Below are 27,224 nucleotides of genomic sequence, written 5' to 3'. Positions count from 1 at the left end.
TTACAGTTTTCTGAAAGTCTCTTATTTTATTATGTGTGGTATACACTGCATCCAAACCTTCTTGAGGTGCTGGACTTTTAATCCAGCCTTAGAAGTGCAGAGGAATATAAGTACTCTAGTCAATGGCAGAATACGCGGAAGGCCAGATTTGACAGGGAACTCCAACATTTGAGGGTTGCTGTACCCAAAGAGTGCATCTTGGATGAAGGCGTGGCTAGAATCCATGCAGTTGAACACCTGTTTTCTCTTTAGCACATGGTAGAATAGGGTCCTTCTGGCATCGTAGGATATACAATGTGATTGTTCCGTAGATTCTCACCACAGTAGGACTGCTTCTCGTCAGACTTGTCCTTGCAGTGGGCCATGCCGTCACAGGTCAGGCTGTAGTTGATGCAATCACCATTTCCACACTCGAAGTCATCCACACTCCCACAAGACATGTTCAGTGCTGGTGAGGTAACACAAGTTCATGGAATTTTATCATCTAAACAAAACACTAAATTAGAAATGTTATGTTTTATCTTTTCTTACAAGAGCATGTGTTGTCTTCCAGAAGTTGTCTGTCTCCACGGCAACTGCAGTTGACCCTCCCATCAGATGTGGGCAGGCACAGGTCTTGGCAGCCTCCGTTATTTGTCCGGCAAGGAGAGAACTCACCTGATGAATGCATGAGAGTGGAGTTTTGTTGGAGTGAAAATTCCATCATCTTTGCAAGAAATGAAAAAGTGGGGCGAAAAACAACAATAGTGTAACCTAGATGGGAGAATTACGGAAAATTAATGCTTCCTACAGCTATTGGTGTCGTTGGCCACAGCAACTATTCCCATGGGCTGCTGAGGGATGTCAGCTCGCAGAACTTTCATGTCTCCACCTGGGTACTTGTCGGCTCGAAGGACTGCCCTCCTCACCCAGTCTGTCCAGAAGATGTAGTCTCCATACACGGCCAGGCCAAACGGATGCACAGGCTCATTCTTCAACAAAACCTAAAGGGCAAATAATTGGAAGGGCATTCAAAGAAACACTTGAGGAGTAATATGGCACCAAAATGTGGCTCAAGATTTTGTCACACATTATGTCATATGATACGACAACAAACGATGTCAGACTTCAGCTGAGTGAGCATCTAAACCAGAGGTTTCAAACCAATTTTAATTGAGGGCCACATCATGGTCATGAATGCCCTTCAGAGGGCCATTTGTAACAGTAAATATGGACGAATGTAATTATATAATCAACTCTTGCCTCTGAACTCATATTTTTTACTCACAAATTGAGTTAATTTAGAATATCAGTAGAGTTGACAAGCAGATATTTAGTAAATTTTGACAACAACAAAAAATGCTTTTGATAGTTTGTTACATGATCAGATAACATTTAAATTTAGAAGGTATGCAATTAAATCCAACACAGTTTTTCTGTCAAAAGTTAAAGAACAAATACATTTAGCAAAAAAGATGAAGTGCTTCATGGACCCACATTAATTACAGGTTTCACATAAAATGATGTGACGAGCCAGATTTGGACCACCGGCCATGCTTTTGACATCTTTGTTCTACAGAGTGATTTTAACAGTTTTGTTTGGCTTTTTTTTTACACTTTGTTGTGTTCTCCAGTATGTCACCACAGAACAGTACCAGTCATACTAAAAAGGAAAAATGTGATGATAACTACTGAAGCATATATGGAACCGACTACGGTCTGAACAATATCCTTCTGCGAACCAGCGTCCCCTGTGGTGGACATTTGTGTATTGCATAACAGGAATAAAAAAAAAATGTCCACTGCCGAGGACGTTTGTTCTCAGAAGGGTTACTATATCTGTTACAAAACCACAAGGATGTGTTGCATTGAATGATACTGCAATTTACAATGAGTGTAGTTTTACTTTATTTTTGATTTACTTTACAGTGATGTAAATACTTGTAAATACATGCAATATAAGCAATTCCACTTGCCCCTTCACATTTACTTTTAGCATTTTATCTAAAACTGTGTGCATATACCATCTCTATATTTAGTGCTCTTGTAGTTTATATATAAATATTTATTATTAAATTATTAATTTTGTTTAATGATATATTGTTGAACTTTTTATCATATTGCGCTTTTTGCTATTTTGTTGACACAAAGAGAACTCCGCACAAGAATGCCAATGTGCCTAAACTGTAAGTTTATGCATAAATGGCCAATTAAAAAAAAAACGAACCTTGATGCACTTCTTATTACGGTAAGAGATGTAAACATCATATCTTTAATCAATAAAAACATTGTCTTACATATCGGCTGCTTCCGTCGTATTCACAGCGTTCTATCTTGTCCAGCGTGGCATCAGAGAAGTAGAGCTTCTCAGCACGGTGATCAACAGCCAAGCCATTGGGAGTTTTAATATCACTGCCGATAATGGCGATGACATTGGCCCCATTCAAGGAAGCCCTCATGATACTGGGAGCCTGTTCGTTCCAGTTGGTCCAGAACATGAGACTGTGGTGGGAACAAACAAACAGGACTTGATTATCTAATCAGCAGCGAGGTTTGCCAAAGTCTTGGTATAAAAGTCACGGCTGAGCGCATTGAAACAAATGTGCTGGTGAAAAGAAAAGCAGGGGGGAAAAGCAGCCGGCTCAGTACACAAACATCGTGTTTCGCTATGAATGACTCACTCCTGACACTCGTCCAGCACAAAGGCTCTGGGGTGGTCCTCTCCAGACATGGTGACCACAGTGTTGCGGTTATAGGCCACAGAGCGGCTCTGGTCCACAGTGTGGCGGGTGATGGTGGAGGTAGTGTAACTAGTCCAGTAGAGGGTATCCCACCCACGGTGGTACGCCAGGCCCTCCACCGAACCGACATCTGTAGAACAGAAAAGGAGGAAGTGGATCTTTAAAAAAGATTTACAGTATGCGACATTTTTTGTTATGCATTTGAAAAAAGTCCCTTCAATTCAAAGTCACTTTATTATTAACTGTATCTGTTTGTTAGCAGGATTAAGTATTAACTACTTTACACAAAACTATGACTTGAATGAATTGTAGTACTGTAGTCAATAGTTAAAAGTGCTAACACAGAGGAACTACTTTTAGTAACATGACACCTTTATCCCAGAACGATAACTAATTAATGCAGCTATTAACATACCGAACCGGTGAGCTGCATCTCCTTGGAGATGGTAAAAGTAAATTGTAGATTATAAATCATGCCTTTCACGTGTACAGTAGAAGTCTGTGGCCATAAACTGAAAAACTGGTCAACATTAAAATCCAATTTAGACCCGAAAACATCGCTAGGAACAAAGACGCTTGCTTGCTCCTACCTAATTATGATTAATTTACCATCTAAACAGGGGAACAAAAGTCTTGTGCTGAAAGATAGAGTCTCCCTCCTGGGATCGGTAGGCTGAGTCATACCAAAGACTATAAAAATGGGACCAATTACCTCCCTGTTTGGCCCTCAGCATCAAAGTTTGGAATTGGGGGTTTAATCCCCAAAATTATTCACGAGCACGGCCACCGCTGCTGCTCACTGCTCCCCTCACCTCCCAGGAGGTGGAACAAGGGTTTGGGTCAAATGCAGAGAGTAATTTTACCACACCTAGTATGTGTGTGACTATCAGTGGTACTTTAACTTTAAATTAATATAAACTTCCCATCAGTCGGCATCCCAGTGAGAATGGATGATGTACAGTAAGTGATTGTTTTGTTTTGTTAGTAGTTTGTATTTCTTGTTCAACACTCCATAGTGCTACTTGCTTGGTCTACTTAAAACACAGCTTCTAAAACTTGTAGCTAATCCTTTGTGTTTTCAGGTTAAAAAACATAAGGTTCTGAATCATCATTTGTCCCAAAGTAGTCATTGTTGGCTCTCATTAAGTCTGCCATTAATTAATGGTAATTGTTGTTGTTTTAGAATGAAATAGCGAACGTTGTGATGCATCTGTGAAATGAATGCGCCGCCGTAATACTTAAAATGACCACAATCAATAAATATTACACGTTTTTATAAATGTTCGTTACTGTGTGTACATGTTGATGGAGGGTTTTGGATGTTTTTAGAGCGCTTCACAAGCTGAATGAATTAGTTACCTATTGATAATGTTTATTTACAATTTAGAATGCATAGACAAGAGACATGTGTGTTCTTATGACAAAAATATTGTGAATGATAGGAAAAAATCCAAACAAATGGCAGTTTTCCTTCAATGAAGCCATTTTTAAAATGTAATTTTGTGTATTTCTTATGGAATTTTTACACAACTTTATATTTTTTCGCAAGTACAGCAGCAGAATACTTTGGTAAATGTTGTTTTCATTTCACCTTTGTTTTAATCCGCACTCAAGTCAAAAGTTGTTGATTAGTCTTTTAAAAGGTTTCTTTTTAAACTTGAATCTTGACATTTGCAAGAAATGGCTGTCTATGAAGGTGTAATATTATAATTGTATGGCCTTGGTGGAGGTCTGGGCTTTTTCTCAAGTGGCGTGTTAGTTAATGACTAGTTTATTTAACAAGCTACATCTTGATCGCTTTATGAACAGTGCAATGCAATGAGGGTGGGAGACAAGGTTAAAGAAAATTGGCATCACACAGCAAATGTGCACTGTTGGAGGGTGTTTAAAGAGTGTGTATGTGTGTGTGTTGTACTGACACTTCATGGCTGGCTGCCTGCACATACAAATCCAGCTCCCTGTGGATTCCCTCATTCATAGCCGATTCTTTAGCGGGGAAAACAACTGACACGGAACAGCTTGAGAAGTGAGCCTTGAGGGAGGCCGACACACTGCAGCTGTCTACTTCTTCCTGGGAAGGCATCTTCTTGAAACGTGTCATCTATCTAACGTGAAACACGAAAATGTGCTCTACCATGAAGTCTTACAGGCTCCAAGGTGTGCATCCATCTGTTAGTCATATCAGCAATCACATTTATGACACTAATGCCTGGCTGCCTAAATACAATATGTACACTCCAGGCAGCTGTTTGCACTTTGCAGAAAGTCAACAGAGCCTTTTGAGACTTTTCCAGTGAATGAATAACTAAGAGCCAAACTATATTTAAATGCAGCACAAATCCATAGTTGAAAGAAAACACATACAAGGACAATCGTCAACCTAATGTGTGCTTATTATCATTGCTGCTCAAGATGAAATACTAAAAAAGATGTGCCCTTAGGCAACTGCTTACAATCAAGAAGGGCAATAGATCAAGTGAGTTCCAGACTGTTATGTAAGTGTTGCCTTGCTCAGCCCTTGGTTACTGTTTAAACAGTGGATGAAGCTGTTTACAATTTAGCACAGATCATTTCTAACAAGCAGGGAGGAAGAATTATTAGCTGTTACTTTGACTTATACCAATGCTTTTTCTTTATTTTTTTAATAAGGACGACAGAAGCTCTCATCGCCGAGTCAACACGCCTGCAAGGAGCTTCTAAGTGGACAAGCTGCCCTCGTGTCTCGGCGATCAATTAGCGACAAGTAGAACTGACTGCCTGTTAAAGTGGAATGACTGTTAGCAACCCCCTCCAGGTAAATCTGACCATTGTTGCCCGGTGCCAAAGAAATCAATACCGCCATGGAGTACTACTGCGCTGAAATCTCTCTCGGTTTGACACGAGCTGCTGCAAGGGATTATTGAAGAACATGCTGATGCAGCAAGCCAGCACCAGCATGCCACGACTGCTCTTTGAGGTTATTTTTTCATAGCAAAACTGGACATTGATGATTTTTTGTTTTCATTAAGGACATTTGAACTACACTTGATTGAATGAGTGGTATTCTTTTTTTTTTTACTGTGATTCCTTAACAGATGACACATTTTAACAAGACACGTGATTAGACGTGCTTTACGAATTGCTATCAATATGAAAGGATGAGCTGTCTTAATGGAGAGTGGTCATTGCCTGTGATTCCTCTGACACGGCATGAACATCCCACTCTGATGCTCAACATCAACAGGCTATTAGAATAATGAGTTAGTTGACTTTAATTGGGAACACATGGAAATGTCAGGACAGCATGTAAACAGCAGCAACAGGGAAGAGCAGGCTGTAATTAAGGTTCTGGTGCCTATTCTGGATGGATTGATTTTAGTCACTGGCCTGGTAGGACAAATCCTCGTCATCACAATTCTGACAGGCAGGAGGAGACGTAACGGTCACCCCCCACATGGTACAGACACCCTCCTGCTTGCTCTGAGTGCGGCTGATTTGCTATTGTTGCTTTGCCTTCCCTTCCACACGTCAGCCATCACGTTGGGATTTTGGCCTTTCGGCAGTTTCCTGTGCAAAGCCGTCAGCTTCCTAAGCGTAGCCTGCTCATCAGCATCTGTCTTTACGTTGGCAGCACTGGCTGTGACTCGCTACCTCACAGTGGTTCACCCAACCTGGGCATACCGCTCCAGAATGCAGAGACCCGTGAAAGTGACAGTCGCTCTTCTTTGGCTCCCTGCATCAGTATTAGCTGCACCACAGTTTGCCTTCCGCACCGTAACTACGTCCAGAGCTGTGTACTGCTTTGCTTTTCTCTCAAACTTCAGCCAACTTGTTTACAGCATCACCCTCTTCTTTTTTGGCTTTGCTCTTCCTCTGGGAATCATTGTGGTGATGTACGGAAAGATCTACTGTTTCCTGCGACATGCACGGCTGTTTGGGAATGCTCCTCAGCTGGAGCGCTACCAGAGTCAAGTCACCAACACCTCAGCTCTTTTAGTCCTGGTTTTCACTCTCCTTTGGTTGCCCTCCTATGCGCTAATGTTCTCCTTCATTGGAGGAACTATTCAAGGCTCACCGGGGTACAACAATATCGCCATCTTCGTCAGATTGTTGGCGTCCTCAGTAGCGGTGGTTAACCCCGTGCTCTATGGCTTTATGTCTCAGAAGTTTAGAAGAGAGCTGCTTCAGCAGGGGAGAGAACGCTGGAACTTCTGCAAAAACTCTCTGGCTGCTTGTCCTCACATGATGATGGGCGGGGACCTGGTAGAGAGCTTCGAGCTGGACACAAGCTCAGAAGCCTAAACTGCCACACTACCTTATTTACATCGGGTGCGTACCATGGTTTGATTACAAAAAAATTATGATTTCTAACCTGTTGATTTGATTCATCTTTTAATGAGTATAATAAAAACATAAAATTCCGACTGCATGAATTTCTACATGGCTGTTGCAATAGACCGCACATGAGAGAGGTGGTGTGTGGGTGCTGTGATCTGTGTTGCTCTTTCATTTTCCGAATGCACACATGTTAAAAGTGCGATTTCAATGTTAATGATGTGCATTTATTGTACAAACCCCGTTTCCCTATGAGTTGGGAAATTGTGTTAGATGTACAGTAAATAAAAAAGGCATCCATCCATCCATTTTCTACCGCTTATTCCCTTTCGGGGTTGCAGGGGGCGCTGGCGCCTATCTCAGCTAAAAGGCATACAATGATTTGCAAATCATTTTCAACCCATATTCAGTTGAATATGCTACAAAGACAACATATTTGATCTTCTAACTGATAAACATTTTATTTTTTTTGCAAATAATCATTAACTTTAGAATTTGATGCCAGCAACACGTGACAAAGAAGTTGGGAAAGGTGGCAATACATACTGATATAGTTGAGGAATGCTCATCAAACACTTATTTGGAACATCCCACAGGTGAACAGGCAATTTAGGAACAGGTGGGTGCCAAGATTGGGTATAAAAGTAGATTCCATGAAATGCTCAGTCATTCACAAACAAGGATGGGACGAGGGTCACCACTTTGTCAAAAAATGCGTGAGCAAATTGTTGAACGGTTGAAGAAAAACCTTTCTCAACCACCTATTGCAAGGAATTCAGGGATTTCACCATCTACTGTCCGTAATATCAGCAAAGGGTTCAGAGAATCTGGAGAAATCACTGCACATAAACAGCTAAGCCCGTGACCTTCGGTCCCTCAGGCTGTACTGCATAAACAAGCGACATCACTGTGTAAATGATATCCCCACATGGGCTCAGGAACACTTCAGAAACGCACTGCCAGTAACTACAGTTGGTCACTACATCTGTAAGTGCAAGTTAAAACTCTCCAATGAAAGGCGAAGACCGTTTATCAACAAGACCCAGAAACGCCGTCGACTTCGCTTGGCCCGAGCTAATCTAAGATGGAATGATACAAAGTGGAAAAGTGTTCTGTGGTCTGACGAGTCCACATTTCAAATTGTTTTTCGAAACTGTGACATCGTGTCCTCCGGACCAAAGAGGAAAATAACCATCCGGATTGTTATAGGCGCAAAGTTGAAAAGCCAGCATCTGTGATGGTAGGGGGTGTATTAGTGCCCAAGACATGGGTAATTTACACATCTGTGAAGGCGCCATTAATGCTGAAAGGTACATACAGGTTTTGGAGCAACATATGTTGCCATCCAAGCAACGTTACCATGGACGCCCCTGCTTATTTCAGCAAAACAATGCCAAGCCATGTTTTACATCAATGTGGCTTCATAGTAAAAGAGTGCGGTTACAAGACTGGCCTGCCTGTAGTCCAGACCTGTCTCACATCGAAAAAGTGTGGCGCATTATGAAGCCTAAAATACCACAACGGAGACCCCGGACTGTTGAACAACTTAAGCAGTACATCAAGCAAGAATCGGAAAGAATTCCACCTGAGAAGCTTAAAAAATGTGTCTCCTCAGTTCCCAAACGTTTACTGAGTGTTGTTAAAAGGAAAGGCCATGTAACACAGTGGTGAACAAGCCCTTTCCCAACTACTTTGGCACGTGTTGCAGCCATGAAATTCTAAGTTAATTATTATTTGCAAAAAAAAATAAAGTTTATGAGTTTGAACATCAAAGATCTTGTCTTTGTAGTGCATTCAATTGAATATGGGTTGAAAATGATTTGCAAATCATTGTATTCCATTTATATTTACATCTAACACAATTTCCCAACTCATATGGAAACGGGGTTTGTATAAAAACAATTTTAAATCTGGGTACAAATATTGTATATTGAATTTCAATAATTTTTTCTCAAATACGCATTGAGGCTATAAAGTGTCTTTTATCCAAGTACTTGATTGATAGAAAAAAATTCAAACAAATCCATTGATCAATTACTAAAATAATTGATAGGTGTAGCCCTGTATTATACACAACACAAGAAATATACAGAAAGTAACATTTATATTACCGTAAATTCCGGCCTATAAACTGCTACATTTGTCCTACGCCTTTTAACCCTGTGGCTCATAAAAATGCCTGGCTAATTTATGGATTTTTCTTTGCAGACAGCTATAAGGCAAATAGTTATCATAAAACACATGCAAAGATACTGAAGTGGTGTCTGATTGTTTGTGCTGCGGCGCCATCTTCTGGACAAGGTCGCTCACTGCTGAGACTGCTGGATTAGTGTCTACAGTGATTCCTGCTGTTTAAAGCTTTGAACCGGAAGTATAAGTGCCATATTGTCTTCTACTTGTATGGATTCTTTATTAATCACTCCACAATGTTTGTAAGTTTTACAATATAGCTAAAACTATATTCTTACCAACCCGTCCGATGTGTTATGTCTGTAGGAGTGTTTTCATTCATATTTGTACTTACTTTAGTAATGTAATGAAGCTAGTGTTGTTAGCATTAGTGTTAGCAAGTGTCTTAGTATTATTAATTTACAAAGGCATTCTTTTTCTGTTGTTCCAGGTTAACAAATTCCTCAGTAACTTCACCAAGGCATCATCACTGTGGGTTTATTGAGTCCGTTTAGCTGATTGAAAAATAGCTTCCGCAGCTAGTGGGTACATAATGATGACGTCTGTTTTGTTTGATCAGCCGTTTTACTGCCGCGTTACAAACACCTCTTGGAAACAATTAAGATATGAAAATAAACATTTGCAAAATTCTTTCTGTGTAAATAACTAATTTCACATTGTATATATCTGCATCTTATAATTCAGTGCGGCTAAAAAATGGAAAAATATTTTTTTCCTTACAAATTTAGTAGTTGCGGCTTTTAAACAGGTACGCTCTATAGTCCGGAAAATATTGTCATTTGTTTCAGTAATGAATAGAAATAATGTACTTTGAGAGAGACAAGCGGTAGAAAATGGATGGATGAATAGAATTGACTACATAAACTTCTGTAACCTTTACTGGAACTACAGAATCAAACAAGCTTAAGGTTCGTGTCTTAGAAAAATGACTTTTTCATTGTGTTTTCAAACTCATGAACTTGATGCAACATTATTAAACACATCAATCTCATGTACCTGTTTTCTGTCCTTTCTGTAAAACAATAACTTGATATGTGTGTGTGTAAGTGTCTCATGCAGCCCTCACTGCATCAAAGTTGTCAACAGTGTCACAGAAATGTTTAGTAACACTTGGTGATATAATTAATGCAATGGCTGAGAATTAAAAAAAAAAAAACAAAAGGCCATATGCAAGAGGACATGCACTCATGCGACACCCTGGACAGATCACGAGTCAATCAAACAAACAAACATTCATACTCATATTGACACCTATGGACAATTAGGAGTCTGCAGTTTGCCCAACATGATTGTTTCAGAATGTGAGAGGGAGCGGAAAACAACTTTACCTCATTTCTCCGACTGAAAGGAAGACAGGCTACACATTAAGAATGTTAAAATAATGTCTAAACAGTGAATTTTTATCAATGAAAATATGAAAATGCTGCTGATGGGGATGGTGTGTATGACGGAGAAGCAGCTGAAAGGAGATACTGTAGAAGTTCACTCTCCAAGTGAGATGCTGTACATTATTATTACCTTACTTTAAAAAACAATGAAGTTCTTTGCAGTACCTTCTATTGTAATGTTTTTTACACAATTCTTCAAAGTGTGTTTTAATTCTTATAAGGCATGTTACATGTTAAAAAGGTGCTGTTTTGGGGCCGCTAAGCAACAAATAAATGGATTTTAATAATTTTGAATGTGAAAAATTAATTTGAGATGTGATTTGAATTAAGAGCTCTGTCACAGAACCAATTGTAAGTTGTAAGTTGCTTGTAAGTTGAGGTACTACAATAAAAGAGAGCTATAAAATATTAGAGATACCTCTCACTGTGGCGTGCTACTGCTATCCATAAATTACTGCAGGTATATTAATACACTCTGTTCTGACAGTGTCAAGCTAAAATAAGTATTATTCCTATTTACAAGTTTATGATGATTATATTTTAGTTTATTAACAACCCCACAAGGTCGCTTAACTACACTAGTTGATCCACTTTCAAAACTCCATGTGATGTCGGGTTGGGTACATTTTTATCATCAATGAAGGCAGCTTTTTGAAACAGCTCTTGCATTGTGTAGCTGTGCCTAATGTTGTGTAGCGAAATAATACTCCATACTTACTATCCACCACAATCTTGCGATCCGTGCCGTCATCGTTGATCTGCTGGATGTTGCCAAAGTGTATGTCACTGAAAAAGATGCGGTTGGCTCCCCTCCCTCCGCCCCCGTGGTAGTCAAAGCTCAGGGCAATGACGTTCTTCATATGGTCAGGGTCTTCAAACGGTTTTATTGGCGCATTTAGGTTTGTTTCGTCCGACAGGTGGATGCTCTTCAGAATGGTGCGTTCCGAATAGAGAAGGTAGCCGTCGTAATCGCGACAACTGCGGTTGTCCTCAGCCAACATGCCGTGGGCGCAGGCGCACGTGCGTTTCCCATTGCCTCGGTAAAGACAAAGCTGTTCACAGCCGCCATTGTCTTTGCAGACGTTGGTGCCTAAAGAAAAAAAAATAAGAAAGTTAACCTTTTGATTAATTGCTGGGAGTTGATGAATGTATAAGAAATGTCAAAATTTTAACATAAATTTGTGAGTTTTCCGACCTTGTTGCCTGGCCCTGTTGAACACTTTAATATCTTTTAGTTGTACACCAATGCCAGTCCTGAGCTGCACTGCATCCGTGGCGTTGTCTTTATTTCCTCTTTTAATGGAGCCATTTGCATGAGTCCTTTGCAAAACAAAATGATAATTCATCCAAATTAAAACTAACATGAAGACAGGAAAGACCTCCATACTTAAACAATGTACAAACACACACTTTAGACTCTTTTGAATCACAAGAATACATATACATATCTATATATGAAAAAATAGTACAATAGCAATAGGAGAGACTATTCCTCCCAGTACACCATGGAGTTCAATGAAATAACAGACAGACAGGGCTTTGCTGCCCCTAACACACGCACGCACGCACGCACACAGCAAAATGAGTTAACGTTATGCTAAAAGCTAATTAGCCTTCACCTCAAGCCTATACTGGGAGCTAGCTGAGCTGCAGTTTAAGTTTCTAGAAGGTCAACGGGCTCATAGTAATGTTTGTGATAGTTGTGACAGGGAAGTGTTTTTTTATCATTTGGGGAGAGTACCTTGTCCGCTGCTCCTCTACTAAACGAAAATCTGCTCGACGCTGAAGCGTTGACTACATCGCTCTGAATACGCATTGCTGATTGGCTCTGTATGTAACCAATCAGATGGTTGTGTGGGCGGGACAATGCTTGCTGCTCGGACAGAGGCAGAGAGCAGAGCAGCTTGTGAAGACTTCTGCTTACAAACTCGTTCGGTATGCCCGCGTGCCGAACCGAAACCCCCGTACCGAAACGGTTCAATACAAATACACGTACCGTTACACCCCTAATATACATGTGTATATATATATACACATATACATACATATATATATATCTATACACATGTATGTATATATACATATACATGCATATATATATATATATATATATATATATACACACACACACACATATGTATTTCAATGAGTTAGGAAATTGTGTTAGATGTAAATATAAACGGAAAAAAATTATTTGCAAATCATTTTCAACCCATATTCAATTTAATATGCTACAAAGACAACATATTTGATGTTCAAACTGATAAACTTTTTTTTTTTTGCAAATAATCATTAACTTAAGAATTTGATGCCAGCAACACGTGACAAAGAAGTTGGGAAAGGTGCCAATAAATACTGATAAAGTTGAGGAATGCTCATCAAACACTTATTTGGAACATCCCACAGGTGTGCAGGCTAATTGGGAACAGTTGGGTGCCATGATTAGGTATAAAAGCAGCTTCCATGAAATGCTAAGTAATTCACAAACAAGGATGGGGCGAGGGTTACCACTTTGTAAGCAAATTGTCAGAGTTTTAGAACAACATTTCTCAATGAGCTATTGCAAGGAATTTAGGGATTTTACCATCTACGGTCCGTAAAATCATCAAAAAGTTGAGAGAATCTGGAGAAATCACTGCACGTAAGCAATGATATTACGGACTTTTGATCCCTCAGGCGGTACTGCATCAAAAACCAACATCAATGTGTAAAGGATATCACCACATGGGCTCAGGAACACTTCATAAAACCACTGTCAGTAACTACAGTTGGTTGCTACATCTGTAAGTGCAAGTTAAAACTCTACTATGCAAAGCCAAACCCATTTATCAACAATATCCTGAAACGCCGCCGGCTTGGCTGGGCCCGAGCTTACCTAAGTTGGACTGATGCAAAGTGGAAAGGTGTTCTGTGGTCTGCCGAGTCCACATTTCAAATTATACTTGGAAACAGAGGACGTGGTGTCCTCCAGAACAAAGAGGAAAATAACCATTCGGATTGTTATAGGTGCAAAGTTCAAAAGCCAGCATCTGTGATGGTATGGGGGTGCATTAGTGCCCAAGGCATGGGTAACTTAGACATCTGTGAAGATACCTTTAATAATGAATGGTCCATACAGGTTTTGGAGCAACATATGTTGTCATCCAAGCAACGTTATCATGGACGCCCCTACTTATTTCAGCAAGACAAGTGTTCCAACAGCGTGGTTTCGTAAAAAAAGAGTGTGGGTACTTTCCTGGCCCGCCTGCAGTCCAGACCTGTCTCCCATCAAAAATGTGTGGAGCATTATGAACCGTAAAATACGACAGCGGAGACCCCGGACTGTTGAACGACTGAAGCTCTACATAAAACAAGAATGGGAAAGAATTCCACTTTCAAAGCTTCAAAAATTAGTTTCCTCAGTTCCCAAACGTTTATTGAGAAAAGTGATGTAACAACAGTGGTGAACATATCCTTTCCCAACTACTCTGACACGTGTTGCAGCCATGAAATTCTAAATTAATAATTATTTGCAAAAAATAAATAAAGTTTATGATTTTGAACATCAAATATCTTGTCTTTGTAGTGCATTCAATTGAATATGGGTTGAAAAGGATTTGCATATATATATATATATATATATATATGTCTTAATTAGATTATCCAGAAAATAGTGCTCGATACTGTGGTAGAGCGCAATATATGTATGTGTGGGAAAAAAATCACAAGACGACTTCATCTCTACAGAACTGTTTCATGAAGGGTTCCCTCAATCATCAGGAGATTTTCTCCTGATGATTGAGGGAACCATCAATGTACGTTCAGGATTAAGAAGGGGTTAAAAAGAAAACAAAAACTTGTGCGCGCAGCAACATTCGTGAGGGAGGGGCAGAGACAGAGAGAGTGAGAGAGTTATGATAAACGCGCATGCGTCGCCAGGCTCTGCTTTTTACCCATAGATTTATCAGATTGTATTTTTTATTATGTATAGCAGGGGTGTCAAAAGTGGGCCCCGGAGGCCATTTGTGGCCCACAGCTAATTTTTTAAAAGCCCATGTCACATTCTAAAAATACTATTAAAATAAACAAAAACATGAACAAAAGTTAAATAAAAAAAGCTTAAAGGCAAAATGTAATTTAGAAAAAGTTGCAACGTTGACTAATAAAACAAAGCTGTTTTTTTTTTCTTTCAAACTGTCATTTCTCAAAACATAATAGTGAATCAAAATCAATGTTATTATGAATTATTGACCTATCCAAGTTTCTGATTACTTCACATCAAATATTCCACTAAGAAAAATATTTTTGGTGGATAATTTAGCAAATTTGTTCAATAAATAACCAAAATATTTATATTTTGTTGTTTTCTTACTGTACCGAAAATGAACCGAACCGTGACCTCTGAACAGAGGTACGTACCGAACGGACATTTTTGTGTACCCTTACACCCCTAATATCAATACTTTTCCAAAAAAAAGGGAACTACGAAAATGTTTCTATTTTGACTTTGACAGAAAATCTTACAATACATACATATATGTTTCCTATTGCACTCAAAGAACAATTTTAAAAGGTTAATATATAAATTAAAGGGCATTAAACAAATGTTTTTCTTGTTGCACTCAAAGATAAATTTACATCCATCCATATTACATATAATCTGCCATAATCAAGGATTGGATTAGAATATAATAAAAAATCTTTATTAAGATTGTAATAAATGCTTCATGATTTATGGTAGCCAATCCTGGTATGTGCTTTAAGAAAAATACAATTGTTAGTAAGTACTAAATGCTTCATGATTAATGGTTGCCAATCCTGGTATGTGCTTTAAGAAAAATACAATTGTAAAAACAAAACTATGGTTAAATGTTCACAGATAAGCCATGGAGCAGGTAAAACACATCTCTTGAAGATAAAACACAAATTGCAGCAATTTGTTACCAAATTCAGTCATTTTACTTGCACTAGTTGATGTTAGATGGGTGGTCCTCGCTCCACTCATATTTAGCATTAGGCCAAGCAGCTGTGTGCGCGTTTACGTATCTGCATATTTTGGTATCGACATATAATGCTACATGTCCACAACAGGGAAGCTGGTTTACTTATGAGCGTACAGTATGTGTGTTTGTGAGAATGGCAAGTGATGTCTAAGTGATGTCAATGAGTGAGAGGTCGAGTACACAGAGAGAGGATTGCGCGCACTGGACAGTAAAGTGATGATTGGATCTGGTTGTGTCCTGCAAAACTAATAATAAAGCAACCAGATTGTCACAAATCGGCAGCCTCAAATTCTGACCGGAAAGCGAATTTTAGCAGACCCATTGCGGGGTAAAGTGAACTGAAGGGAACGTCTGCCCCGCGCTCCTCTACTATGGTCTGCAACGGAGCCGAACAATAGTACAGGTGGAACAACTACAATATTACCTGTCACTCTTTAAACTCCTTGTGCAGATCTGAATGCTTATTATTTAAATGTTGACATAAGTTTAAAGCCACCTCCTTGTTGTAAGCGTCACCGTTATCGTTAGTTGTGAAGACCAAATACGTCCATATTGCGTTTCACACGCCCTCTTTATTAACCAGTAGAATTGCATTTTTTTTGCCATTCTTCCCCACCACAATGTTATTGCTCGTACACACTTTGTGTGTGCGTGTTGACAAACCCAACATCATGTGCCTTGGCTCTGTAGTCACTGCCGCACAGCGGCATTCAGTTGAAATAACGATACCGGTACTTTTCAAAAATACAGTATACAGCAATATATAATACAACTTAGTGAACCCTTATGTCTCACTGATGAGGGTATTTATTTTATATTAACATTCATATACTGTAAATAGATTGTTTCGTTTAAGTTTATGAACGTCGGTACTTTTGAAAAAAAAAATATATATATTATGAATTAATTAGGCTAACCTGTCACTCCAGTAGATGTAATCCTCAAACACAGATACCGCAAACATGTCCATGTTGTTGTTGGCAAGCACCAACTCTCGGTTCTCTCCAGTCTCAAAATTGATGCGCTCAATCTTGTCTGTTCTGGCATCGCACCAATACAACAGCCCCTCCTACAGACATAAACCACATATAGCATTGTGTCACCCAGCTACAAGAAGATGTGCAAACAAGACACAAAATTAAGTAAAAATAATGAGTGAAGTTACAAAAGCTGCAGTGTGTACCGTGTAGTCAATGGAAATCCCATTGGGCCAACTGATGCTCACGTTGACCAAGACTAACCTCTCAGAACCATCCAGTCGAGAGCGTTCAATGCGAGGGTACTGACCCCATTCTGTCCAGAACAGATACCTTGACAGAAGAACACACATGGGATTATGAAAGTTCTTCCACTAATTATAGAAAACAGCAACAGGTTTGTAGCGAGTTGCTCAAAGAACCTCTACAGCAGGGGTCCCCAAACTACGCAATGCAGAAAGTCCCAAGTTAAAAAATAAATAAATTATATATATATATATATATATAGAGAGAGAGAGAGAGAGAGAGATTATGTATAGTTATATAATTTTTATCATAATTTTTTTTAATCCGTCCTTTCTAATCTATTCGGTGTGTCCTCGCCACCCAGGCAAATCATATTGTCTAAAAATGCATCGATAACGTGACATCATCGCGCTCGCGATGTCGGGCAAGCGCGTGGCAAGTGCGCGCTCTTTCAGTCAACATTTTGGACCTCTGCTCCACAGTATCATAAACTGCTTTACCCTTTCACTGGGTGGACAGTGATGGCTCTGGGCTTGTCCAGACCCTGGGATACGACCACATAGCGGAAGGAGCCATTCAGCCTAGCCACCTCAATCACATCAAAACCCTGGTCAGTCCAGTAAATATTTCCTACACAAAAAGAAAGTGCACACAATTAATAGAAAATACAAACAGTATGATTCCATACAAGATAATAAAGTTTGTGGCAAAAGAAGATATACAATGCAAAACAATATCTGTATTAAAACTGTAAGCTTACATTAAATGCATCTATGCAGCAAACCAGCTAAATGTTTACTTAGCACTCAGGACACCATTAACTGACTTGGGTTGATATACCCAAGAGTCTTGCTTGGTTTATAATCAGTGATGAACTCTTCATCCAGTGATTAATTGAATAGTAGCAGCACTTTGAAATTGATTTTGTAACTAACATGAAGCCAATATAGAGATTTTATAAAAGGAGTAATTAGTACTCTTTGTGTAGAATAAAAATTAATGGACAGTGTTGATAAGCTTCAGCTGTTTAAAATTATTTGGGGGTAGTCCACCTTGTTTAAACAACTAATACCGGCATCATTGGCAAAAGAAGAATTTTGTTATCCCTGATTTTTGGGTGGAAATTGTATGACACCTATGACCAGACCTGCAATCCAGTCAACAGTGATGCCCTCCACTCTGCCGATGCCATTGGTCACCACGTCTTCTCTCCATGTTTGATCCCTCTTGGCCCTGCTGATTGTGCTCAGGCCCATGTCCACCCAATAGATGGTGTCATTCTCTAAAAAAAGGACCAATATGTTACCCTTTCATGCTATTTAATCTTGGTGTTACTCACTAGTGTCACTCACCAGCATGGAAGTCGATGCCCACAGCCAGAGAGGTGCCAGATACTGGCACCAAGGCGTCAGATTTGTCGGCCGGGTCGAGCGGAATTCCTCTGATTCCCTCATGGACAGAGTAAAGCAAGAAAGAGCCCATACCTGCTCGTAGAAACACCATGTTTATTTGAACACTAGGACATACTGCACTCCTATGCTAAGGGGCCGCCGTGTTACCTTCACAGGACTGCTGTCCTGTCTTGAGGCTGTAACCAGCAGTGCACATGCAGGCCCTGGTGGTTGGCGAGGTGGGCAAACACAGCTGGGAGCAGTCTCCATTATTGTTACTACACAGATTGACACTCGCTGAAGGAAAGAAAGAGCGAGGCCAAATTATATTATATTTATTTTCCCTTATAATTAAAATTAAAATCCAGAACATGAGGTACAATTGCTGACAAAAATAGGTTGTATAGGTTAACCACAATATTAGAACTATTTCTCGATCTGATGATGAGTGAAGATGGAACATTTATGATCTAATTAATGCTTCCATTGACTAAACTGCAGTCTCCTACATGGTCTCCAAAGGAAAATAACCGTTGAGGTATCCAAGTAGCACCATGCAAAAGTATCATGAGTCAGTATTCAGCAGCTTTACTTACCTCTAAATACACTTTAAAACACTAGTTGCCAAACTCACGTGTTACACTGCTGTTTACAATGAACCCGAGGGATATTAATGGTGACTGAGCAGTGGTTTTATTGCTGCTGTTTTGTGCAATATACTTGTTGAACACATTATGTGTTCAAAAAACCCCTGTTTCCATTTCCAATTCCTCATGCCCTCAAAATCCTTGAAGTTAAACAATTGTTGTTTAGAACAGTTGTTCTAAATATTGGGTTTGAAGATTTCAGAAATAACAGCTTCTTGCATTGTTTTGCGTCCAACTAATACCTCATTCTCTTTGTGGTTTAATAAATATGCCTCAGCTGTTATTAGTAGAGATGAGGTTCATGAATATTTGAAGGAAGCCAAATTTTGAAGAGTCATTATTTACAAAGAGCCGTTCAAAAGACTGGTTTGTTATTGTCGTTCTTTTTCTTTTTTTTAAAGTATTTATCCCCCCAAATCAAGTAAACAATCACTGGCAGTAGTTATAAGATAAGGTGTGGATCATACTAATTCTAATTTACACCTATATTAATTTATTGGTGTTACTTAACCAGTAATATTGACTAAAATTGTATTTTTGTTGTGTTTTCACTGTAAACATGCCATAGGGCGGTGCCATATCCCAATGCTTTGACAGTGACGTCACTATTTAAAATAATCCTATACCTAAAAAACTTTGTAACACAAAAATATTTAAAAAATACAAAACACAATACACAACTAATATGAATAAAACATACATATGTAAATAAAAAGCATAACTAAAAACCAAAATAAAAATTAGGACATAATGAAAATGTGATCACAAAATTGTACTACACTACCGGGTGTGTTTTTACGCTTGAACTTTTTTACATATTCTCATCCAAACAATAAACTATAAAAGTGAATTTAAGTGCTGTTTGCGGATGTGACATCTGTAGTTACTTATATTTACATTATGTAACGCTGTTTGACTTGTTACAAAATGTAAAATTGGGTTGTTTGTCTTACCTTTCTGTACATCCTCATCATATATCGTCATGTGCATCATAGATGAAGTGTTGTTCCTCAAAACTTTCCAGTTACTGCCATCCTTCTTGTCGCATGTTCCTATGTGATCAGATGCCTGGTCTGCCCACCATAGCTTGTCTCCTACAGCAAGGGAATGCATAGTTGATAACAATGCATGTTATGAAATTAGGACTATGAGAGAAAAATATCTTACCCATTACAGCCAACGCCGTGGCCTTGGTGAGTTTGCCTTTAACGCCTTCCAAGATCTCTAGTTTTGATCCGTCCAGCTGACAGCGATTAATGGTGCCATTTCCTGAGCTGATCCAGTACAGCTGCTCTTTGTCATAGTCAATGGAAAGGCCTAAGTGGAAATTAGTAATATGCTTAACCCATGCATCATTTAGAATGTAATATATATCCATTGAAGGACAACTGCTCACCAACTGGTCCTTTCTGGTTGAAGAAGAGCGTGGTGTGGTTGGTACCATCCATGTTTGCCATGCTTATGTTGTCACCATCGGTCCAGTACAGCTTCCTGCGGTGTTACAAATCTGAGATGAGCTCTAGCTAAAACTTTTACAATCTAGACACAAATAAGGAGAATTGCAATAAAAACACCAACCCTAACTGCGGATGCACCACCAGACAATGAGGCTTGTCTAAACCTTGAATGACAGCATTCTTAAAGGAGCCGTCCAGTCTGGCCACATTAATCTGCTTCTTATTGGCATCATAGCTGGTCCAGAAAAGGTTTCTGGACACCCAATCCACTGCCAGCCCATGAGCGTTAGGAAGGTCTAATGATGGTTACAATCACAGAACAAAACCTTAGACCTACAGGGCCCATATGCATTCTTAGAGAGAAACTATTACAATCAATTAAAGTGAGTATTTCATACCTGCAGAAACAACAGTTTCCACGCCTGTGCCATTGATGAAAGCTCTTTTGATGGTCTGCGTTCGGACGTCTGACCAGTAGATCCGATGCTCCACCGCATCGTAATCCACAGCTGTCACATTATCTATGTCCGGCACAGTGAAGGAGATAATGTAGTTGTAGTAGGGATTGTCGATGTCAACACCTCGGATTTCAATTTGGCGAGCATAAAGAAGGAACTTGCGGGACTCTGCAAACACAAAAATAAACACAGAGGAGAAGACATTTATGACAATATTATACCGATGTAAAAGAACAAAAAGATGAATTTAATTGTCACATGTAAAACGTATGTATATATTGCATGGATGGATTTGGCCTCACTTGTAAGTACATTAAAAGATCACTTGCATTAAAACCACTGTGATAAAGTAAGCTGACATATACGCTGTGCTCACCTTTGCATGTGCGTTCATCAGCTTGCAGCTTCATGAGGTGAGGGCAGGCACAGGAGAAGCTCTGGTTGAAGTTGATGAGACAAAGATGGGAGCAAGGACCTTTGCTATCAATGGTGGCACACGGGTTTGGAGCTGAAGGTGACAAAAATATGGCTTGAAGCATCATACTACAATATATGGAAACATATCTCCATCAGTTGATACATAAGGAATGTCAGCAAAGAGCAAGTCAACTTTTCCTATGACCATCACTCAAGTCTCAACGCTTGAGTGACAGTAAAATATGACAAACCTATGGCCATGTCAATCATTTATGTGTGTGATATCAATACAAGACAATGATGTTGCACTGGGAGGATGCTATTTATAGACTGACAGTGTGAAATGCCAAATGGCAAGATGATTTTTTTTTTGCTACTCCACAAAACTCCAGGAGGTATCCTGAGCACTGTCCATGTGATCAGTCAACACATGTGTCACAGCTTTAAAAGGTCACATCTCTCTTGGGAATACGGTGTTATCAACCAACACACCCAATCAATGAACTTAAAATGAACCATGAGCTTATTTTTATTTTTACGATGGTGTGAATAAGAATTCCTTTAGGTCGTATATATTATTGTTGGGAACCTCTCACAATCTACAGTAGTATCTGGTGAACAACCTACCTTGTGGTTGCCTAGATGGGTGATAGACCTGCAAGTCAAAAGGCTGTGTGTTGGTACGCTGGACTACAGTGACATTGTGTCCAGTCCACTTGTTGGCTTTAGCCAGTGTGTTGGTCCTCCAGTCAGTCCAGTAGACCTCGCCTCCGTACATTGTGACCGCAAAGGGGTGGGACAAGTACTCGTGACCTCGCAAGACCTCGATCAGTCCCGAGCCATCATACATGGCAGAGTAGATAGCATCAGACCTGGAAGCAGAAATTTACATTAGTGAAACCACATACATTATGGGCCTGATCTACTGAATGTTTGCATGTATTAAAACATGTGCAAACTTGATAGAGCATGCAAAGCTGATCTACTAAGCTTGTGTGCAGAAGATTGCGTCTCTTAAATTTGTAAAATAGAGGACAATCCATCTAGCGTGTTTGTCATGTATATGCAGAAAATAGATGCAAATATAATCAACTAGCACTCACAATGTGATTTATCAAGCATGAATCTTCTTATGACAGCTATTTTGCGTATATATTCACCATATTTGAAATGTTTGTACAAAGTTGCACACAAAAGGCTGCACTGCGGTCAGAAGGAGGCGATCAATGCAATACAACGGACGACAAAGAGAGATCTAATGTTCAAGGGTTGGCGATCGACATATTTCTGTCAGATATATATATATATATATATATATATATATATATATATATATATATATATATATATATATATATATAGCCTTGGTATTTACCATGATGACGGACTAGCAGTCTGCCGCGCCTCGCCAAGAAGCAGCGAGAACACCAAGAAGCGCATATGCCAAATCTTCAAAGAAAACGGCCTACGGATCACGATTAAAGCCAACAAGCAAACTGTCAACTTCCTCGACGTCACTTTCAACCTGAGAAACAACAGCTACCAACCATTCACGAAACCCAACACAACACTCCAATACGTGCACCATGACAGCAACCACCAACCCACCACCACGAAAAGAATACCTACTGGAATTAATAAAAGGCTATCGATGCTGTCATCTAGCAAAGCTGAATTCGACCAAGCAACCCCCCCGTACCAGAAAGCACTTGATGAAAGCGGATACAACTTCACCCTCACCTATGAACCCACTCCAGGAAACCAACCAAAAAAGAACAGAAAACGAAACAACATCATCTGGTACAATCCGCCATTCAGCAAAAACGTCTCAACCAACATCGGCCACAAGTTCCTCACCCTGATCGACAAACACTTCTCCAAAGGCAACACCCTAAGAAAAATATTCAACAAGAACTACATTAAATTGAGCTACAGCTGTATGAATAACATGCAACAAATCATTTCAAACCACAACAAAGCAATTGCAAAAGGACTGCTTACCCCCAGACTAAACGACTCTGAAACCAATAAGGAATGTAACTGTCGCAAGAAACCTGATTGCCCTCTCAACGGAGGGTGCTTACAGACATCAGTCGTTTAACAAGCAAAGGTAACACGCAAGGACATTAACACATCCGACACGTACGAAGGATTAACCGAAGGAGCGTTCAAAACAAGATGGAATAATCACAACGCCTCCTTTAGAAACCAGGCTTTGCGGAATTCTACAGAACTCAGCAAGCACATTTGGAACCTCAAAAACAATAATGTTGAATATTCAATAACATGGCAAATTATTGCATCCAGCACACCTTACAACAGTGGTAATAAAAGATGCAACCTATGCTTAAAAGAGAAACTGTTTATTATATATCATCCAGATCTATCATCCCTCAACAAGCGCAGTGAAATAATTTCAACATGCCGCCACAGACGGAAACACCTCCTAGGTTACTTATGAGCCAATCACCACACCCTATGCCTGCCTGTACCCACCCACTCTGTGCCCTATATAAAACATTGTATGTGAATGCTTCCATTAAAATCTCCTGATGATTGAGGGAACCCCTCATGAAACAGTTCTGTAGAGACGAAGTAGTCTTGTGATTTTTCCCACACCTACACATATATATATATATTATATATATATATATAATATATATATATATATATATATATATATATATATATATATATATATATATATATATATACACATACATATACATATATAATGTTATATGATAATATTAGACATATCATCTGTTCAGCAATTCCATTCAATGTTAGACCTGGTGCCTGCTGGAATTTTTTTATGTGTTCATTGTTTCATATAGGTGACATGTTAATAACACATCTTCTATATACAATAAAAAAAACTTCTTGCAATAGTATACATTTTCATATTACACTGCACATTCTGGAGCGCACCTACAGCGCGAAAATGGTGGGTTCCGTTGTAGTTCGCACAGCAGGAGTGTTCCATGATGACATGAATGTGTCTCCTTGGTGTCACGTATTACATGCCAAATCCTTAATTAAATAAGGCGGTCTGCACCACTTTTGCACTTTCATTGCAACATGCCCACCATTAGTAAAGGCAGTTTTATACTGTAGTTTACCCACGCTATTTAGCATGTATTTTTAGGCTCTAAGTAGATCAGGCCCTATATGCATAGGGACAAAGGTATTGGATCATTAATTTAGAAGATTATCTTTTGCTGGGTCTCAATTTCTATTCGTTTTCATTCCAAAGCTGTTTGATGGGGTTAAAGGCCAGTTCTCCCACACTAAATGGATCCAAGCATGCCTTTTGTGCATTGGTCAAAGAAAAGAGCCTACCCTAAATGTTTTCTGTTAGTATTGGAACCATAAAATTGTCTGAAAAGATGAAAAATTACATTAGGGTGAACTATAGGCCGGATTTCAACCAGTGTATGGCAGGACTATTCAATTGGCAGCCAGTTGGCATTTAAACATTAATAGTTATATCACTTGTGCCTTAGTTTATGACCTTACAACTTTATTTAAAACACAATTTTAATGTCGGTCAGTGTATTTTCAGTGGCATTAAATATAAAATTAAAACAAGTGTAAAGAGAAGTCTATCACCCCCTGTCCTAAGATTTCTAATAATGTGTCCTACATAAACAACAGTTGTAGATCATATCCAAGTGTTGTATAAACTGGATGTCTAAAGACTATGTACAGTATGTTATTCTATGAAGCAGATGTACATGTACTCATCACAAATGAGTGGTGGCAAGCAAAGGAGTGAAAAAGGACTAAGTCAGTGGGTGGTGTTGCGTGCGTAGCGTGGGTGACCACACTGCAATGAGAGCACTGTACTCAGAGTCAAGAGGCAAACACTACCTTGCATCAATCCAGACAATGCGTCGTTCCATGTAATCTACAGTGAGTCCGTTGGGCCATCCGCCGTTGCCCGTCTCCCTGTGGATGGTACGTCTGCCCTCGCCGCTCATTGATGCTGCCTCAATCCTGGGAAGACTCGCATCCCAGTCCGTCCAAAAGAGAATACTGAACACAAACAACAAGATGGATTGTCAACGATATGGCGAAAAACAGTTGTGGAAATCTTAATGAGCATCTTTACCCATCACGGGGGTCTAAGGCGATGGCTCTGGGGTGCTCCACCTCTCCAGCTAGCAGGGTTGTTCTCATGGTGCCATCCAGTTTGGCCACTTCAATCTGGTCCAAATTGCTCTCCACCCAGTAGATATTTCCTGCTATCCAGTCCACCGCCAAGCCCTCAGGAGTCGCCAGCCCGTATTGGATCACCACCTCAAAACTGGTCAGAGCTACATAGCACACAATCAGACATTTTAGGAAAAATTAGGCCCAGGGATGACACCATATCCGTCCTGAGGTAAGTTAAAAACTTGAGACTTTTGCAGCAAATCCCAAAAAACAAAGAGTACTCCTGTTGTTTAGAGGAACATGGTCACCTTTAAACACATTGGCTGATCCTAGCAACCAAGCTAACAAAGAACACTGGGGTCCAAACCTTTGATTTACATAACCAAGGTGTTCCTCAAGCCGTCCTTTTAAGAGCTCTCCTTTTTGGAAGTTATTCATTTTTTTGTAGTGTGTTACTGTAGCTTGTTTACCTTAAATGCAGTCACTAGTCATTTCAACTTTCAAATATACTAGGAGTGTTCCTTGTGGTTTTACTTTAGACCTTCTTGTTTTCATCATTTGGGCTATTCAACTGGTGGCCCACCAAGTTCAGTTAAAAAAAACTTGCGAGGAACTCATATTTTTCTGGCAGATTCTTAAAAACACTAGAATGCTGTCAAAGAGATTATCGTTAACTAGTTTCTTTTCAGAAGGTCCTTAAACAGAACAGAGCACATCTGTAACTCTGACTAAATAAATAGACCAAAATCAAATGTTTACAGTAGAGGACGGTGGTTCTCAGGAATATACAAAATAAAAGTGAAGGGAGAAGTTTGGTCCTCCAGTCTTAAGTTTTTTTTAAAACAATTTAGTGTTGTAAGGTAATGATTCTTTTTTGTTTGTACATATGTAAAATTCAAAGTTTATTGTCGTGTTTTATGATTGCACTAAAGCTCATTTAAACCATGTAAGGTTTTATTTCACAAAGACTTGTTTAGAATTCCAAACCCTTATGGAATCCGTCAGTAAAAAAAGGCAGCACTATTGTTGTGTTTGTCAGTGTAGCTTTGACCCACAATATCCTCCCCACCACACAGCCAAACTTTTAAGAAAATAAGCCTCCAATGCTGGACTGCCTTGTCTTTTCATTATTTTCCAAAAACAACTGGTTCTCATGCAAACTAAGTGCTCAGCCAGAATATGTAATCATATCTGGCTGAGGGTGATTAGGGAACTTCTTCACAGGCCCTTCAAGTGGCGCGCTAGAATTAAAGCTCTAGCTCGTTTGTTTTAAGGAATGCTGCAGTTATGGCTGGCTTTCTGTAATTGTTTGAATGTTTATGTAGCGCCACCGCAGAGCAACACCAAAAACTGTGAAGATTATGAAACTATTTCAGTATTGAGCAGCGGGAGCGACAATGAAAGCTCAAAGCGCAATCGCGCAGCTGAACCTGTGACGTCGGTGAACTGGGAACCGGGAGAACTGAGAAGAGTTGTGCCTCCTACGTTAGATCAGTGTTGCTGGCTGCAGTCACGGACAAGCGAATACTGAGACAAATAGGATGAGACAAAACCTTCCGTGTGCCCCATGAGTGCTGTGCCGGGAACACAACCTTGATTGGCAAGGAGACCTGTGCTTCTGGAGAAGGGAGGACCAGCCGTGACTTGGCAGATTTATTTAGGGTCACAGATCACCCCTGCTGACACTGTGTATTCAACTTTGTTTTTTTGTTTTTTTCTGGGGGGCTCTTTTTCTGATATTCATAAAAATACAGGGGGAAAATACAAATTACTACTTTTTAATTTTATTTTTAATTTAATTTTTTTTGTCCTGTCCAGCTTTTCAGGCAAATCATAGTCATATAAAAAATGCAAAATTATTGAAAAGTATTTGTCTCAG

At 39.5% G+C, this 27,224-nt stretch overlaps 2 protein-coding genes across 5 annotated transcripts in view; one reads left to right on the top strand and one right to left on the bottom strand.

Annotated features, from left to right (window-relative positions):
* The window catches only part of lrp1ab (low density lipoprotein receptor-related protein 1Ab), a 205,467-nt gene that overhangs the window by 44,902 nt on the left and 133,341 nt on the right, over window positions 1-27,224 (bottom strand). For all 4 annotated transcript variants that reach the window (XM_061903335.1, XM_061903337.1, XM_061903336.1 and 1 more), the window contains exons 25-46: window positions 25,302-25,506; window positions 25,061-25,225; window positions 21,815-22,059; window positions 21,147-21,278; window positions 20,711-20,938; window positions 20,434-20,608; window positions 20,252-20,346; window positions 20,023-20,172; window positions 19,809-19,949; window positions 18,377-18,505; window positions 18,170-18,301; window positions 17,965-18,099; window positions 17,318-17,447; window positions 16,778-16,904; window positions 16,512-16,663; window positions 11,808-11,932; window positions 11,331-11,702; window positions 2,661-2,850; window positions 2,277-2,481; window positions 791-983; window positions 532-657; window positions 320-448 (exon numbers count right to left, since the gene is read on the bottom strand). In XM_061903335.1, the coding sequence (XP_061759319.1) occupies window positions 320-448; window positions 532-657; window positions 791-983; window positions 2,277-2,481; window positions 2,661-2,850; window positions 11,331-11,702; window positions 11,808-11,932; window positions 16,512-16,663; window positions 16,778-16,904; window positions 17,318-17,447; window positions 17,965-18,099; window positions 18,170-18,301; window positions 18,377-18,505; window positions 19,809-19,949; window positions 20,023-20,172; window positions 20,252-20,346; window positions 20,434-20,608; window positions 20,711-20,938; window positions 21,147-21,278; window positions 21,815-22,059; window positions 25,061-25,225; window positions 25,302-25,506 (3,681 nt within the window). The remainder of the gene's footprint in view (window positions 1-319; window positions 449-531; window positions 658-790; window positions 984-2,276; window positions 2,482-2,660; window positions 2,851-11,330; window positions 11,703-11,807; window positions 11,933-16,511; window positions 16,664-16,777; window positions 16,905-17,317; window positions 17,448-17,964; window positions 18,100-18,169; window positions 18,302-18,376; window positions 18,506-19,808; window positions 19,950-20,022; window positions 20,173-20,251; window positions 20,347-20,433; window positions 20,609-20,710; window positions 20,939-21,146; window positions 21,279-21,814; window positions 22,060-25,060; window positions 25,226-25,301; window positions 25,507-27,224) is intronic.
* LOC133554503 (galanin receptor type 1-like) lies at window positions 5,304-7,091 on the top strand. Its single transcript, XM_061903345.1, has one exon. It carries the CDS (start codon window positions 5,985-5,987, stop codon window positions 6,999-7,001), a length of 1,017 nt encoding a protein of 338 aa, XP_061759329.1. The 5' UTR covers window positions 5,304-5,984; the 3' UTR covers window positions 7,002-7,091.

The sequence above is a fragment of the Nerophis ophidion genome, linkage group LG06 (assembly GCF_033978795.1).
Source record: "Nerophis ophidion isolate RoL-2023_Sa linkage group LG06, RoL_Noph_v1.0, whole genome shotgun sequence".
NCBI lineage: Eukaryota > Metazoa > Chordata > Actinopteri > Syngnathiformes > Syngnathidae > Nerophis > Nerophis ophidion.
This window is presented reverse-complemented; position numbering and strand designations above follow the sequence as displayed.

Excerpts from the sequence above, each read along its gene's own strand:
- LOC133554503 (XM_061903345.1), top strand. The coding sequence starts at position 5,985 with ATGGAAATGTCAGGACAGCATGTAAACAGCAGCAACAGGGAAGAGCAG.